Below are 18,120 nucleotides of genomic sequence, written 5' to 3'. Positions count from 1 at the left end.
CATTTCTCATTCCCTTTGCCCTGGGGAAAGCATGTCAGCTGGTCATGGTGTTTGGCCTGGCAGGATGACTCAAACCTTCATTACTGAAGAGTCTGAACCATTAGATGTCCTGCCTAGATGGGGTTGCTATAATTTTTCATTAACTCTAATCATAAAACACAGGAGTACTAAGAAGCTTTCTAGATATATCAGGCATAGTGTTCCTTAGTCCCTGGCGTAGTAGGAACCCCATATGCATTTTTCTTTTTCACTTTCCATCAGCCGAGCCAGTAGTGGATCCCCTCAAGCCAGTCTCTTGGTTCAGATGAATGAAGAGTTCAAAGTGGTCACCTTGTAGACACAACTTTCATTTCAATAGAATCATTTTTGATTCCCCTGTTGAAAAAATTTCTCAATTTGTAACTAAAACCTCTAGTCCAGCAGAGCCAAGAGTTTGCTTCTTGAGAGCAAAGTTTGGCTTTTGAACACAAGAAGCAAAATTTTGCTACTAGATACCCAGGAGTAACAGTGAGAGGCCTGCATATTGCCTCCTTCATTCTTGAGGACATAAATGTAGCTATGGGAAAAACAGTTTCATATACTTGATGCTGCGATACAGCATTGCCACCTCCTAGATTGTCAGCCAAGCCCCAAAGGCACTGCCAGGAAGGCATTACTACAACTCAGGCTTTAAAAGATCATTTCACTGTACTATTGAGCCAGACACTTCAGGATGGTGAAGAACATCAGGAGACTTGTGTAATCCATTAGCATGATCTCATTGCCATATTCATTTCCTGTAAAGTTTAAAACTGGTGCAGTGTGGGATACCACAATAGTGGATACAGCCTTTCAATACAGCCTTTCCTAATACCACAGTGTTGGTTTTCTTGAAGTGCCGTGGGTAGGAATGAAAATCCATATCCAGAAGAAGTGTCTATTTGAGGAAGATCAGAGTGATGCTCCTTCAATTGTGGAAGCAGACCCAAGTAATCACAGTGCCACCTGGAAGCTGACTGATCACTCTGGGACATGGTGCCATATTGGGGAATCAGTGTTGGTCTCTGCAGCTAGCAGGTTGAATAGTCAGCAGTTACTGTAGTGACATGGACCTGGTAAATGAAAGTTCATGTTGCCAAGCCCATGAATAACCTCTATCAGCCACCATAATCATGATGCACCATTACTACTTAAAAGATAGAGGGGTGCACCGAAGGATGTATGGATGTGGCTCAGGTAGCTTATTGTGGCCTCAGAGAAGACCACAAGTATACGGCTACCTCAGCTCTACAAATTTAAGAAGTTCGACCTGCCAGTAACCGAAATGAGCTTGAAAACCGTTTCTCTCTGAGTCTTCAATTAGTCACTAGCTTGGTTGATACCTTAACTTTGATTTTGTGAGATCCTAAGCAAAGAAACCAATCTAGACTGCTTGGATTTCTGATGTACAGAACTGCTTATATATTTGTGTTGTTCTAAGCTGCTAAATTGTGGCTAATTTGTTTTGCAGCAGTAACAAACTAATGTGGTACCTGCATATTCTGAAGTAACAAATGAAAATCAGTTACGATGTTTTTTACTTTCTAGTCAACTGGTCACAGGGAGCTACACGTGAGACCACGGGTATAGGATGAGATAATTTTCTCTTTTTCTGGGCCCAATCCATGCTAGCAGGGTTTCAGTCACTTGTCAATGGGTCACGGTACTGAACAACATTGAGGTATACGCTAAAACAAGCATCTATTACAAAAAAAAAAACCCCAAAACTTAACCTTGTTGACTTTGTGTAACTACCAAAGATTGGGGATATACCAGATCTGGACCCTTAGAAGACTGGCCTGGCATCCCAGTACATCTCCATGGACAAACTCACTGGACCACAGAATGGGGACGGTCAATACCGTCAGGCCCAACGGTCAATACCAAGGGATTTTGTTGTGTCAGGTCATGGATTCCTTAAGTTCCTCCTCTTAATTATCAACAGCAGTTCAAATGTCCCAAAAAGAAAAAAAATGCTTTCTTACATACCTTTTATCCAGAGCAGTTCTTCTTCTGCCTTTACAGTAATCATGCCAGTGCTGCCACTTTTGTAGAACTCCAGGAGAGACAGTGTAGCTGAAACTTTGTCACTGGGTCACCTATCTGAGTCAATACATCTGCAGGAACTAAACTAATAAGTGGACACCTCATCCAGGAAACCAATTTTTTTGCTCTATGATGTCCCTGGACTGGCACCACCTCTATTTCCTATCAACAAAACGACAACCTCTAGGTTTTGCTGAGGCCATCCTTGCATGAAAAGCCCTTATTCGTCCCATCTCAACGTATCCCCCAAGGACTGTGAACATATCCTATCTAAAGATAACTCTGCCTGTGGTCAAACCCTAAAAGGGGAACTTTATTGAAAGATCTTATTAATGCCACCACCGAACTCTGCCATTCATTAACGGGTCCAGTAACCACTGCCAACTTAGCTGCACAAAAGCTTTCGATTATAGGCCAGAAAACAGGAGACCCCTTTTATAGGCCCTCCACTGCTTTCACAACTTTAATGCAAATACTTTTGCAGCAAAAATTTCATCATCAAACAAATTTTGGAGGTTTGCAGATCTTCAGCATATCTATAATTACCCACTATGGAAGGCGCGATGCTCAATCGCTTAGGTTTCCCTTATCTAACTTTCACATGAGCTAACACATCTCTCCCTTTCCCCATGTACCAGCATAGCAAGATTCGGCTCCCAGCAAGACCCTGTATTCCCTTAAGCTGACTACTGCCCTCTCTATTGGGATTATCATGGTCAGCTACGGGAGGTAGAGCCTCGACATCCAGCATAACCTGTTTTAGGAGATGACGGTGGCCCTCCCACAAACGGCAGAGGGCCTCCCTACACTTCAACAGCAGCTGGACTCCCTAGCCTTTATAGTCCTACAAAACCGAAAAGCCTTCAATCTCACAGTCTGTCAAAGAGAAACATGTTTGTGTCTGAAAGATGAATGCTCTTTTTACGTCAATCAGTCTGGTTTAGTCCAAGAAAATATCAGAAATGTCATCACCAAGGCAAACAAAATTAACACTTTAGGAACTTCCATGGGAACTGGAAGCATTAGCTATTGTCTGCTCTGCTCCCTTTAACAGTGTCAGTTGTTAACATGCTTTTAGTTTTGACTTTTGGTCCCACTGTGTTTAAAATGCTGATTTCCTAGTCTCTTGCTTACAGCTTCTCCAGGTCCATATGATGATGGTTTTGCAAGACTTTCAACCTTGGGCTGCTAATGAGGTATCTCATGTCTTGCCCACAGTCCTGTGAACAACGTGGTTCACACCCCGTTGGATCAGGCAGGAAGAGACTTTAGGGCCCAGGCTAGGCAGGAAGAATGCCCCACTCAGCAGGAAGCAGCTTCAGAAGAAATGACCTGGCCCCCTCAACCTCCCACATGATTCTAGGCCATAAGATCTCTTAGAGGGTAATCAAGCAGGAGAGGCAGTCAAGGAAATGACCATGTTGCACGCAGCAACCGTGGGGACCGTACAACCAACACAATAAGCCTCAGCATTCACATTGCAGTTAAGCTCATTCAAGCAAGGCTGTCTTCAGCAGGGATTTTGCTCTGCAGAGAACATGTGTACTTTGATTTTACCGGTCCTCAAACTGACCCTTTGCTCATTATAATAGTAAAAACACACCCCTGGGTGGAGATTTAAGACGCTAATGTGACATGTGAATTATTAACAAGCATGGGAAGCTACTGGGCATGAGCACCCAGAGGACCACCCAGAACATGTTTACTAGTAACACCTCTTCCCACCTCCTTATGAATAATCATGTAAGGCTCCCATAAAGGGAGTTTCCCAGGTAATAATCCATGCTGTCTCGTCCTTAGGAGCAGCCAGCCCTGAATCCCTTCTGTCTCTCCCAGGGTGTACTGTCTTTTCTGCACCTAACTTTCAAAAATATTATTTTTCCTTTGCAATAAGTTACTCTATGCTGCATCTCCTTTGCTAAGTGCCTCTTGTTTAAATTATTTTAAGCTAAGAAAACAAGAACCAATGTCACAGAACAGCCAGCACTACCACTTTTGTTGATTTAATCACCTTCTGCAAACCATCGTCTATTAAACTATGTGTCTGCATATACATACCATAATACACTTTCATTTTGGAAACGCATCACGGGGAACAGGACATTCTGCTTCAAAATTCTACTTTAATTCTTCCAATCTTTGAACCCCCTTCGTTGAGTTTCAAACATCTGATTCTGTCACATTACTGCTAAAATGTATTCGCGGAGAACCAGATAAAGACAAACATTGTTTGGAATAAATGATCCAGTCAGGGTGAATCCACTTTCTGTTAGCGTGTTTTCTTATATGTCCTTGTTTTTTGTTTGTTTGTTTGTTTGCTTTGAGACGGGTACTCGCGCTGTCACCCAGGCTGGAGCGTGCCTGTGGGATCACAGCTCACTGCAGCCTTGATATCCTGAGCTCAAATGATCCTCCCACCTCAGCCTCCTGAGTAGCTGGGACTACAGGTGTGCACCACCACACCCGGCTATTTTTTGTATCTTTTGTAGAGATGGGTTCTCGCCATGTTGCCCAGGTTAGTCTCATACTCCTGGGCTTAAGTGATCCTCCCACCTCAGCTTCCCAGTGTGCTGGGGTTTGGCAAGTCCGGAAATATTTGCCCCCTTGTCCGGTATTATATGTGAGATAAGAGCCCTATAGAGACAGAATAGTCATGTAACAATACTCTATCACACCAATTCTACGTAACAACTCCCTTTTATGCAGATAGATGTTTAAAATTAAATAGATATTTCACATTATATCTAGAAGACTATATCTAGAACATTATAGCTAGAGGAATAGAGTGGAAGCACCCAGTGAGGGTGTGTTTGCCGAAATACCACCCTCAGTAAGCAGAGTGGCTCTCACCATAAATACTTGGGGCTCCTGGGTCTGGGCAAGGAGTAGCCCTGACCCTGTAGGTTGGATATTTGGCTTCTTAGATTCTGTTCCAGCACTAGCTGCCTATGACCTGGGAGGGGTCTATCCCTTCTTGTGGCCTCATCATATATGCATATATATACATATTACATATATGCATATATACACACATGTGTATATGTGTGTGTGAGATCATGTGAATGCCTTTTTCTGTATACATGCTTTTTAAAGATCATGAGGAACTGTCTGCTGTCAGCTGGCAAGATCAGCAGAACCTCTTCTTGGGGTCTTCCTACCTCAGCTTATATCAAATCTCTAAGTGAAAGAGGCAGGAGGCAGAGACACTCTAGGCAGACAAGGGTACATCCTTGGTGAAACCCCATCTTCAAGCTGAAAACCCTCAAGTGAGAGCTTCTATCCCAGTTTGGCCACTCTCTGCCCAATGATTCTTTCTAAATAATGTCTTTTTACCAGTCGAATGTTGCCTTTTCCAAAACTACCTACGGCCTGCTCTGCCCTTCATCCCATGGCTATAAACACCCCACATACAGCCAGTAGAGAGGAGAAGCAGCTGGACATAAGGGAGAGGTGATTTGTCTTCAGAGATGATGGCTGGATGTTGGGGAGGAGCAACTTGACTTGAGAGGAGAAAGGCAGAGAAGCAATTTGATTTCAGGGGAGTGCACCCTGCCCTTCCCGTCCCCTTTCCAGCTCTCCTCTCTGCTGAGAGCTGCTTTCATCACACAATAAAACTCTTTGCACTCACCATCCTTCAATTCATTTGCATGATCTCATTCTTCTTGGGCACCAGACAAGAATTTGGGACCCACCAAGTGTGGGTACCCAAAAAGGCTGTCACACTGGCCCTTTGCCCTTGTTGACAGAGGGCAACCACCTCACGCAATGAGGCAAAGGTCCTACTGAGCTGATAACACACTGCTGTCTGTGGATGGTGGAGCTAAGAAAGCATTTTAACATACCATCTGGGGCCTTGGGGTCTCAGGCACTCCTACCTGGATGCTGCCACAGCGCCTCCACGGAGTTTGCTTTTGCCAGTGCCAATGCAGCCAGCCAGTTCCCATGCTCACTTGTCTACACGCTACCTCCCATGAGGAGTGGGGTGTGGTGGGCCCAAGGAAACGGGGTTTGCTCCTCTGGTTGGGCACCCCTGTCACGAGTCCTGTGAAGGGGTCAAGAAAATATCCTGCATCATAAACTTATGTCCCAAACTAGTCCTTAGGGATCTTGATCTCCTTTCCCTCCCACCATGTGACAGAATTTCTTTGCATTGATGACATTGTGTTGATTGGGCAGGACCGGCAACTACTCTAGACACACTATTAACATATTGACATGATAACCTAAGGATCAATTCACACAAAAATATCAGGGGCCTTTTAACGTAGTGAAATATTTAGTGGTCAAGTGCTCAGAGGCATGTGAACATAGCACTTATCAGGTCAACAGCAAGTTGGCACACCTCACCCTTCCTACCACTCAAAGGGGACAGGAAAAATAGTAGGGCTCCTTAGTATCTGGTGGTGGTGACATGTACCTCATTGAAGTGTGCTGCTGTGACTTATCTGCTACTGACTGGAAAATCTGCTACACCCGAGTTTGGGCTGTACAAGAAAAAGCTCTCTGAACCCACACCTATGGCTCCAAGGGGTGTTCCTTGTGAACAGAGTTGTCTCAAAAACAACCCAAAACTCCCCAGCCCTGGCTTATTTACTGTTCTTTCTTTACAAGGCGCTGGCAGCACCTGTGTTAGTTTTCTACTGCCACATGACCAATCACTGCAAACTGAGTGGCCTAAAACAACACGCCTGTATTATCCACAGTTCTGCAAGTCAAGACCAGGAAGGCTCAACAGGCCTCTCTGCTGAGTGTCTCCCAAGGCCAACTCAAAATGGGCTGGCTGGGTGCTAACGTGGAGACTGTGGAATAATCCACTTCTGAGCTTATTCAGGCTATTGCTCATTTAGATCTAGTTGCTTAAGGTGGTAGGAGTGTGGTTCCCATTTTTTGGCTGACTGTCATCCAGGGACTGCTCTAAATGCCTAGAGCCACCCTACACCTTCTCGGGAGCACTGCTTTATCCTCAGAGAGGGCCTGCTGTGTCACATCCTTCTTGTGCTTTGACTCTTAGCTTTTCTTCTGCTCCTGGGTGAGGAAAATGCTCTGCTTTTCGAGGATTCCCCTGCCAGGTCTGGCCCACCCACACCACATTCATGTCTCAAGATTAAGTGACTTGAGACCTTAATTCTTCAGCAAAATCCCACCATAGCAGTATTAGGATTAGTGATTGAGTATACAGGAGATGGGAATCTGGGGAATCAGACTACAGCTGTCTCAGTCAGCTCCAGCTGCTATCACAGAATGCCACAGACTGGGTAGCTTCATCACCAGGCATTTCTTTCTCAGGGTTCTGGAGGCCAGAAGTCCAAGATCGGGGTGCCAGCATGCTCAAATTCTGGTGAGGGTCCTCTTCCTGGCTTGCAGTCAGCCACCCTGCTATATCCTCACATGTTGAAGAGGCATGGAAGAACAAATTCTCTTTTCTCTAATCATAAAGGCATTAATCTCACCATAGGGACCCAACCATCATGACCACATCAAAACCTAACTACCTCCCAAAGGCTCCACCTGCAAATATCATCCCATTGGGATTTAGGGTTTCATCATATGAATTCTCAGAGGTCACACATATTCAGTCCATTCATAATGCCTGCCTACCACACAAGCCAGAAGTGGACAGCAGCATTATGACAGGACCAACTGGGATAGCCCTGAAGGTCAGTGGAGAAGGGAAACTTTCCAAGAGGGAAGAGCTTTCAGCAGTGCTCCTGTGTGGCAGAGAGATGCCCAGACCTATAAGTATGTATCCTTGTATATGCTGTGTCTCATTTGTTGGGTGTATGATCAGGAACCTTGTGGACACACAATTGAAAATTTGTGACAAGGAGGTCTGGGGAAAAATATGTGGACAGACCTGTCCAAGTGGACATTCAGTGTGAAGATATTTGAATCTCATGAAAGTTCTCACCAAAGGGTAACCTCAGCAGAGCAGAATTGCAATAATCTAGTGGATAAGACACCTATTGTCTAGATATTAATCAGCCTCTTTCTCTAACACTTGTGTCATAACCACACGGGCTCACAAAGTGGTCAAGGTGACAGGGATAGAGATTATGCTTCAGTAGCAATGACTTCCACTCACCAAGGCCAGCCTGTCTACAGTTAACAGAGATATGGAACAGCCAAGGGTCCCCAGTGAAATCCCACCTTCAAGCCCAAAATGGCCTGAAGTTTGAAAAATCGGACTGCCGGTCCCAAATGAAACCCGCGACCGAGAGGAAGAACTGGCACTGTTTGTTCACCCTTTCCAAACTGATTATTTCTTAAGAATATCCACATGTGCACTGGGAGAACAGGGCGGAGCCACAGGAAGTTTGCGCCTTGTGCAGGGGTAGCGGTGGGAGCCTCGTCTCTTCGGTTCCTGTGTGGTGGCCCCAAATCAATCTGGGAGGTGGGAGCCTGTTAATAGGACTCCCTCTTGCTTTGCTGAGAGTCTTTTTCCTTCCTTTTTTTCCTTTTCACCCAATAAATTCCGCTCACACCTTTCAATGTGTGCGCGAACCTAACCTTTCCTGGTCATGTGAAAAGAACTCACTTTTGGCTGAACTAAGGAGCAAAATTCTACAACATAGCCATTGTTGTACGACTGCTAGTGTACAATCTTCCGGAAACAGAGCAACACTGAGCCTCTTATATGGCACCTGTCTCCAGGGTGATCAGCCAGCTACCAGATGGCAGGTGATTACATTGGACCATTTCCATTATGGAAGGGACAGGACTGTGTTCTTACTCAAATAAGATAGTTATTCTGAATATGGATCTTCCTTCCCACCAAAAGTACTTTGAGAAAAATCAACATTTGTGCACTTAGAAAAATACCTTACATACCATCAAGGTATTTCACACAGAATCACCTCTAAACAAGGCACTCACTTCACAGAAAATTAAGTGCAGCAATGGGTCCATTTTCATAGGAAATCACTGGAATAAATGGTCTTATTTTTTATATTCTCCTCTCCCCCCATGATCTTTTTTTTTTGAGATGATACTATGTTTCCCATGCTGGTCTTGAACACCAATTCAGCCTCCCAAAGTCTCTGCCATTATCTTAAAGTGACTGGATCAACAGAACAGTGGAATGGACTTGTGGAACTGTTACAGTGCTAGCTAGTTGGCAGTACCTTGCAGGTCTGAGAAATTATTTTTAGGAAGCGGTGTTTGCTGTATGTATGCATCCAACATACTTTGCTTTCTCTCCCATAGTCAGGATTCATGGGTCCTAGATTCCAGGGGTATAACTGGGGGTGTCTCTACTCACTCTATACTCCAGTGACCCACTAGCAAAAACGTTTCCTATTCTCCTGACTTCAGGCTCTGCTGAAATAGAAGTCTTATTTCCAAAGGAAGAAACACTTTCACCAAGGGACACAGCAGTGATTCCACTGAAAAAAAGATTCATACTGTCAGCTGGCCATTTTGGTCTCTTCATCACTTTCCATTTAGAGGCAAAGGAGGGGGTCATCTACTGGCTTGGGATGATGAACCTGACGATCAAAGGGGGATTAATTGCACTACACCAGGGCTAAAAAGGAGTATGTTTGCTGTGTCTAGAGAGCTTCTTAGTTCTCCCATGATTTTTGATTACACTTAATGGAAAATTACAGCAACCCAATCCAGGCAGGATATCTAATGGTCCAGACTGTTCAGTAATGAAGGTTTAAGTCATCCTGCCAGGCCAAGCACCATGACCAGCTGACATACTATCTCAGGGCAAAGGGAATGGGAAATGGGTAGTGAAAAAAAGACAGTTATAAATACCAGCTATAACAATGTGAGTTGCTGCAGAAACCAGGACTATAATACTTAATACCTTGGTGAGTTATTAACTCATCCCCCTCCTCAGGTGGAAGAACAAACCAACAAACAAACAACAAAAGTACAGCTTTTACTATCAGAGATTTATGAAACATTAAAAGCTCCCACTTATTTTTCTTAGCTTCTGTAAGGGAATTCTCTTCACTTCAAACTACAGGGAGCTTCAGCAATAACTTGCTCCATCCTACGGCATATCTCCTTGTTTCTCCTTGGTCTTTGCACTAATGCAATTATTTTTTCCTCATGTGCTTAACTTTTCTGAGATGGCAGTGGGAATCTATTTCTTTAAGCACCTTCTTGAATTGCTGAATTAACACAACTTTTTTAAACCTGAAATTAAAGAGGTATTCCGTTAACCAGAGGATACCTACAGCATCTATGATATGTAAGAAGTAGTAGTGGATAGAAAATAGAGTTTACAATCTACATGCAATAGAAAATGCATCCTCATGGAAAAATACAAACTAGAAAAAGACCAAGTGAGTCAATTAAGGGCCCACACCCACTCCCAGGTTATGACAAATTTGGAAGGCTCCATGGCATTGGAAAAAAAGTGTTAGAATAAGATAATATCAACCTAAATGTTTGGGGAAATAGCATGAACTATGACTGAGGGCCAGGGATTAGGAAGAACAAGGCATGATTTGTTCCTGCTCCTGTCCCAAACTGCACACAAGTGCTTAAAACAATAGAAGAGTTTCCTTTTGCACCTACCTTGCTGCTTCCTTGATGATAAATTCAACAAATGGTCTCTTGACTTTCAGAGATCCTTGTACTTCTTCAAGCAAAATGAAAATTCTTTCATAATATGAAGATATTTTAAAAATTATTATTTCTACAATTATAAAAATGAAATATACCTCAACCTTAGTGCATCCACTACCACAGTATACATTTTTTATGGGCTACAATGTTACATAGTGTTTGTGTTTTGCATGTTTAAATCACAGCATCTGTATGTTACTAAGGAAACTATCATGAACACTAACAAAAAAACACTTAAGCAGATGTATTAGAAATTTTCAGTGAAATTAAGGAGAAGCCATGCTAAACTATATACAGATCCAATTCAGCCAAACAATGAGCTCAAGGGGCAGCATAATTGTTTTCTAAATCATAGAATGAGAGACTTCTCAGGCTTTCATTGATAGACATTCTTGCACTACTTACTTTGCCCAAACCTTCAAACTTCTTTCATTAATTGATATATCATCATTAATTTTCTTTGCCATAGCAGGAGATATTTGTGTCGTATTTGGCACAGTTTCCATTGAAGATATTGCTGTGACTGGTGAGTCACCTGCAGAGACACTGTTGTTTTGGGTTCCTACCACAAACTCATTACTATTAATTTTGTAAAGCAGCTCATCTTTGCTGAGACTAGTGAAGTTGTAAGAGAAAGAATCCAATGGGTTGGGTGGCATACGATCTCCTGTCATATTTATAAGCTCTGGTGGAGCAGAATCTGACAGGAAGCCATCAGGAGGGGTTTGACCATTTTCCAACTCCTCCTTCTTGATATCGTTAATGGCAGTAGCATTTGGAAACCAAATGTAAAAGCTGAGCTGTGAGGTAAGTGCATAATGTCACCCCCACAGGTATATCCCTCTGCTGCTCAGTTATTAGGAAGTTACCTCATAAAGCAGGAGAATATACCAGGTGGCTATCCGAGACCCCTCAGCCTGAGCTCAGGAAAGACAATACAACAAAACCACCTACTTCCCTGCAGGACACTATGCATGCGTATGGAAACCAGGTAGGACAGTACAACCAATACACAAACATACAGAGATCCCTGGTACTCGTGGATGAAGTACCAGCTCCTGACAGATTAATACGCCCTGGTGGAACCACTGACAAGGAGTTATCAGGTGCTTCTTGGCCATTTTTCATCTTCTCCTCATGGAGACTATGATTGTTGGTGGCATCTGGAAACAAAATGAAGAGGTCGAGCTATGAGGTAAGTGCATAATGACTACCCCACTGATGCTCAGCTTCTAGAAAATTATTCCGTAAAGCAGGACGATATGCCAGGTGGCAATCACAGAACCTTGAAATTCAGGCAAGAAAAGATAATACCACAAAACCACCTTCTTCCCTTGATGACACTATGCATGTATATGGAAATCAACTACAACAGTACAACTTATAAGAAAACATGTACAGATCCCTGATACTCATGGCTGGAAAATACCAGCTTCTGCCATATTAATAAACCCTGATGCAACAGTTGACAAGAAGTTATGAGGTGCTGGTTGGACTTTTTGTATCTTCTCTTCACAGACATTGTGAGTGATGGTAGCATCTGGAAACCAAATGAACAGGTTGAGCTGTGAGGTAAGTGCATTATGTCAACTCGACAGGTATATCTCTCCGATGTTACGTTTCTAGGAAATTATTTCATAAAGCAGGAGAGGATATGCCAGGTGACAATCTGAGACACCTCAAATTGAGCTCATGAAAGATAATATAACAAAACCACCTTCTTCTCCTTATGACACTATGTATTCATATGGAAACCAAGTAGGACAGTACAATCAGTAAACAGACATACACAGATCCCTGGGACTCATGGCTGGAATACCAGCTCCTGCCAAATTAATAAGCCCTGGTGTTAACAGTGGACAGTAAGTTATCTGGTGCTGGTTGGCCGTTTTTATAGTCTTTTCGCCGACATTGTGAGTGATGGTAGCATCTGCAAATCTAGTGAACAGGTTACGCTGTGAGGAAAGTGCATTATGTCAACCCCACTGGTATATCCCTCTGATGCTGAGTTTCTAGGAAATTATTGCACAAAGCAAGAGGACATGCCAGTTGGCAACCTGAAACCCCTTAAATTGAGCTCACGAAAGATAATAAAACAAACCACCTTCCCCGCTTCATGACATTATGCATGCATATGGAAACCAAGGAGGACAATCCAACTTACAAGCGAACATACAGAGATCATTAGTACTCATGGCTGGAATACCAGCTCCTGCCATATTAATAAGCCCTGGCAGAATAGCTGACAAGATGGTATCAGGTGCTGGTTGGCCATCTTCCATCTTCTCTTCATGGACATTGTGAGTGACAGTAGAGTCTAGAAACCAAAACAACAAGTCAAGCTGTGAGGTAAGTGCATTATGTCAACAACATGTATCTATGCCTCTCATGCTCAGTTTTTAGGACATTATCTCATAAAGCAGAAGGATATGCCAGGTGGCGATCTGAGACCCCTCAGATTGAGCTCACAAAAGATAATACAATAAAACCACCTTCTTCAACTTATGACACTGCATGCATATGGAAACCAAGTAGAAACAACTAGTAAACAAACATACACTGATCCCTGGTACTCATGGGTGGAATGTTAGCTCCTGACAGATTAATAAGCACTCGTGTAATGGTTGGCAAAAAGTTATCAGGTGCTGGATGGCCATTATTTATCTTCTCTTCACAGACATTATGAGTGACTGTAGCATCTGAAAATCAAATGAAAAGGTTGAGCTGTGAGATACATGCATTATGTCAACCCCACAGGTATATCCCTCTGATGCTCAATTTCTAAGAAATTATTTCATAAATAAGGAGAGGATATGCCAGGTGGTGATCTGAGATCACTCAAATTGAGCTCACAAAAGAAAGTACAACCAAATTACCTTCTTCCCCTGATGACACTATGCATACATATGAAAACCAAGTAGGACAATCCAACTTATAAGCAAATGTACACAGATACCTGGTACTCATGGATGAAATACCATTGGCTTCCATATTAATAATCCCAGGTAGAGCTGTTTACAGGACATTATCAGGTACTGGTCAGCCATTTTGCATCTTATCTTCACGGACACTGTGAGTGACAGTAGCAACAGGAAAATATAATAGGTTTAAAATTTGGAAAGAAATAAAACCATCATTAGTCACAGATGATATTGTTCTGTACATAGAAAATGTAAAACAGGCCGGACTTCCTCCACGATGGATGAATAGGAACAGCTCCAGTCTGCAGTTCCCAGTGAGAGAGTAACAGAAGATGAGTGATCTCTGCATTTCCAACTGAGATACCAAGTTCATCTCATTGAGACTGTTGAGACAGTAGGAACAGCCCAAGGTAGGCAAGCCAAAGCAGGGTGGGGCATTGCTTCACCTGAAGGGCACAAGGGGCCAGAGTACTCTCTCTCCCAGCCAAGGGAAGCCATTAGGGACTTTTCTGGACACTTCAGTACTCCGGCTCAGATACTACACTTTTCCCACAGTCTATACAACCTACAGACCAGGAGATTCCCTCTGACACTTACAATGCCAGCGCCCAGGTTTCCAGCATGAAACTAGGCGGCCACTTTAGTCTAGTGGCACCTGGAATGCCAACGAGACACAACTGCTAATTCCCCCTGAAAAAGGGGACTGAAGCCAGAGAGCCAAGCGAGCTGGCTCAGCAGGTCCCACCCCTACGAACACCAGCAAGCTAAAATCCACTGGCAGTCTGAGTTTGACCTGGGATGTTCAAGCTTGGTAGGGGGAGGGGCACCCGCCATTGCTGATGCTCCAGTAAGAGGTTTCAACATTGCTGTGTAAACAAAGCCACCGGGACGTTTACACAGCAGCTGGGCAGAGCCCAGCATGGCAGCTCAGCAAGGCCTCTCTGCAGGCAGACTGTCAAGCAGATTCCCTTCTTGCTGGGCAGAGCATCTCAGAAAAATACAAAAGAGAGCAGATCGTCAGGGAATTACAAAGCCCCCAGCTTTCTGGGATAGAGCACCTGGGAAAAGGGGCGGTTGTGGGTTCAACTTCAGCAGACTTAAACATCACTGCCTGGCAGCCCTGAAGGGAGCAACGGATCCCCCAGCACAGTGCTTGAGCTCCATTAAGGGACAGGCTGCCTCCTCAAGTGTCTCCCTGACCCCCTCCCCCCACATGTGTCCTAACTGGGAGACACATCGAGCTCTGGCTGACATCTGGCAGGTACCCTTTTGGGACAAAGCTACCAGAAGACAGAACAGGCAGCAACCTTTGCTGTTCTGCAGACCCTGCTGGTGACTCCCAGGCAAGCAGGGTCTGGAGTGGACCTCCAGCAAACTCCAGAAGACTTGCAGCAGAGGGGCCTGACTGTTAGAAGGAAAACTAACAAACAGAAAGAAATAGCTTCAACATAAACAGAAAGGGCGTCTACTCAGAAACCCAAACCAAAAGTCACCAACTTCAAAGACCAAAGGTAGATAAATCCACAAAGATAGGAAGGAACCAGCAGAAAAAAGCTGAAATCACCAAAAGCCAGAATGCCTCTTCTCCTCCAAGGGGTCACCACCCCTCACCAGCAAGGGAACTAAATTGGATGGAGAATGAGTGTGATGAACTGACAGAAGCAGGCTTCAGAAGGTGGGCAATAACAAACTACTCTGAGCTAAAGGAGGATATTCTAACCCAATGTAAGGAAACTAAGGATATTGAAAAAAGGTTAGATGAAATGCTAACAAGAATAACCAGCATTGAAAAGAACATAAACGACATGATGGAGCTGAAAAACACAGCACAAGAACTTCATGAAGCATACACAAGTTTCAATAGCCAAATCGATCAATCAGAGATAGAAGATCAACTTAATGAAATAAAGCATGAATACAAGACTAGAGCAAAAAGAATAAAAAGGAACAAATAAAGCCTTCAAGAAATATNAAGATCAACATGATGAAATAAAGTGAGAAGGCAAGATTAGAGAAAAAAGAGTGAAAAGAAATGAACAAAGCCTGCAAGAAATATGGGATTATGTGAAAAGACCAAATCTACATTTGATCAGTGTGCCTGAAAGTGATGGGGAGAACAAAACCAAGCTGAAAAACACTCTTCAGGAGGATATTATCCAGGAGAACTTCCCCAGCCTAACAAGGCAGGCCAACATTCAAATATAGGAAATACAGAGAACACCACAAAAGTATTACTCGAGAAGAGCAACTCCAAGGCATATAATCATCAGATTCACCAGGGTTAAATGAAGGAAAAAATGCTAAGGGCAGCCAGAGAGGAAAGGTCAGGTTGCCCACAAAGGGAAGCCCATCAGACTCACAGCGGATCTCTCAGCAGAAACCCTACAAGCCAGAAGACAGTGGGGGCCAATATTCAACATCCTAAAAGAAAAGAATTTTCAACCCAGAATTTCATATCCAGCCAAACTAAGCTTCATAAGTGAAGGAAAAATAAAATCCTTTGGGCACATGCAAGTACTCAGAGATTTCGTCACCACCAGGCCAGCTCTACAAGCGCTCCTGAAGGAAGCACTAAACATGGAAAGGAACAACCAGTACCAGCCACTGCAAAAGCAGACCAAACTGTAAAGACCATTGATACTATGAAGAAACTGTGTCAACTAATGGGCAAAACAACCAGCTAGCATCAAAATGGCAAGACCAAATTCACACACAACAATATTAACCTTAAATGTAAATGGGCTAACTGCCCCAATCAAAAGACACAGACTGGCAAATTGGATAAAAAGTCAAGACCCATCAGTGTGCTGTATTCAGGAAACCCACCTCATGTGCAAAGAAACACATAGGCTCAAAATAAAGGGATGGAGGAAGATTTACCGAGCAAATGGAGAGCAAAAAAAAGCGGGGGTTGCAATCCTAGTCTCTGATAAAACAGACTCCAAACCAACAAAGATCAAAAGAGACAAAGAAGGGCATTACATAATGGTTAAGGGATTAATGCAACAAGAAGAGCTAACTATCCTAAATATATATGCACCCAATACAGGAGCACCCAGATACATAAGGCAAGTTCTTAATGACTTACAAAGAGACTTAGACTCCCACACAATAATAGTGGGAGACCTTAACACACCATGGTCAATACTAGACAGATCAATGAGACAGAAAATTAATGAGGATATCCAAGACTTGAACTCAGATCTGGACTAAGCAGACCTAATAGATATCTACAGAACTCTCCACCCCAAAACCACAGAATATACATTCTTCTCAGCACCTCATTGCACTTATTCTAAAATTGACCATATAATTGGAAGTAAAACACTCCTCAGCAAATGTAAAAGAATGGAAATAATAACAAACAGTCTATCAGACCACAGTGCAATCAAATTAGAACTCAGGATTAAGAAACTCACTCAAAACTGCACAACTACATGGAAACTAAACAACCTGCTCCTGAATGACTACTGGATAAATAATGAAATGAAGGCAGAAATAAAGATGTTCTTCAAAACCAGTGAGAAACAAGACAGAACATTCCAGAATCTCTGGAACACATTTAAAGCAGTGTCTAGAGGGCTCTAAATGCCCACCAGAGAAGCAAGGAAAGATATAAAATCAACACCCTAATGTCACGATTAAAAGAACTAGAGGAGCAAGATCAAACAAATTCAAAAGCTAGCAGAAGGCAAGAAATAACTAAGTTCAAAGCAGAACTGAAGGAGAGAGACACAAAAAAATCCTTCAAAAAATGTATAAATCCAGGAGCTGGTTTTTTGAAAAGATCAACAAAATAGATAGTCGGCTAGCCAGACTAATAAAAAAGAAAAGAGGTAAGATTCAAATAGATTAAATAAAAAATGATAAAGGGGATATCACCACTGATCCCACAGAAATACAAACTACCATCATAGGTTACTACAAACGCCTGTATGTACATAAACCAGTAAATCTAAAAGAAATGGTTAGATTCCTGGACACTTACACCCTCCCAAAACTAAACCAGAAAGAAGTTGAATTCCTGAATAGACCAATAACAAGGTCTGAAGTTGAGGCAGCAATTAATAGCCTACCAACTAAAATATGTCCAGGCCAGATGGGTTCACAGCCGAATTCTACCAGAGGTACAAAGAGGAGCTGGTACCATTCCTTCTGAAACTATTTCAAACAACATAAAAAGAGAGAATCCGCCCTAACTCATTTTATGAGACCATCATCATGATATCAAAACCTGGCAGAGATACAACTAAAAAAGAAAATTTCAGGCCAATATCCATGAAGAATATTGATGCAGAAATCTTCAATAAAATACTGGCAAATCAAATCCAACAGCACATCGAAAAGCTTATCCATTGTGATCAAGTTGGCTTCATCCCAGGGATGCAAGGCTGGTTCAACATCTGCAAATCTATAAACGTAATCCATCACGTAAACAGAACCAAAGACAAAAACCACATGCTTATCTCAATAGATGCAGAGAAGGCCTTCAACAAAATTCAACAGCCCTTTATGCTAAAAATTTTCAATAAACTAGACATCTATGGATCATATC

The 18,120-nt window shown here is 42.9% G+C and overlaps 1 protein-coding gene and 1 long non-coding RNA gene across 2 annotated transcripts in view; one reads left to right on the top strand and one right to left on the bottom strand.

Annotated features, from left to right (window-relative positions):
• The window catches only part of LOC108292981, a 7,491-nt gene extending 3,808 nt beyond the window's left edge, over positions 1-3,683 (top strand). The window contains exon 3 of the long non-coding RNA XR_001820519.2: positions 3,598-3,683. This is a non-coding gene — a long non-coding RNA (uncharacterized LOC108292981). The remainder of the gene's footprint in view (positions 1-3,597) is intronic.
• A 6,426-nt stretch (positions 3,684-10,109) lies between these two features.
• Positions 10,110-13,740, bottom strand: SAGE1 (sarcoma antigen 1; the record flags this gene model as incomplete). The annotated part of the gene is given in 10 exon segments (XM_017514112.2): positions 10,110-10,209; positions 10,594-10,687; positions 11,050-11,087; positions 11,089-11,419; positions 11,667-11,807; positions 12,074-12,184; positions 12,434-12,574; positions 12,809-12,961; positions 13,203-13,343; positions 13,623-13,740. Coding segments are annotated over 10 exon segments (1,368 nt in total), but the record flags the coding sequence as incomplete, so codon positions are not given.
• Between the last annotated feature and the right edge of the window lie 4,380 nt (positions 13,741-18,120).

Source organism: Cebus imitator, unplaced genomic scaffold (assembly GCF_001604975.1).
Source record: "Cebus imitator isolate Cc_AM_T3 unplaced genomic scaffold, Cebus_imitator-1.0 Scaffold517, whole genome shotgun sequence".
NCBI lineage: Eukaryota > Metazoa > Chordata > Mammalia > Primates > Cebidae > Cebus > Cebus imitator.
Note: the sequence above shows the minus strand (reverse complement) of the source record. Positions and strands in the feature narration are given on the sequence as shown.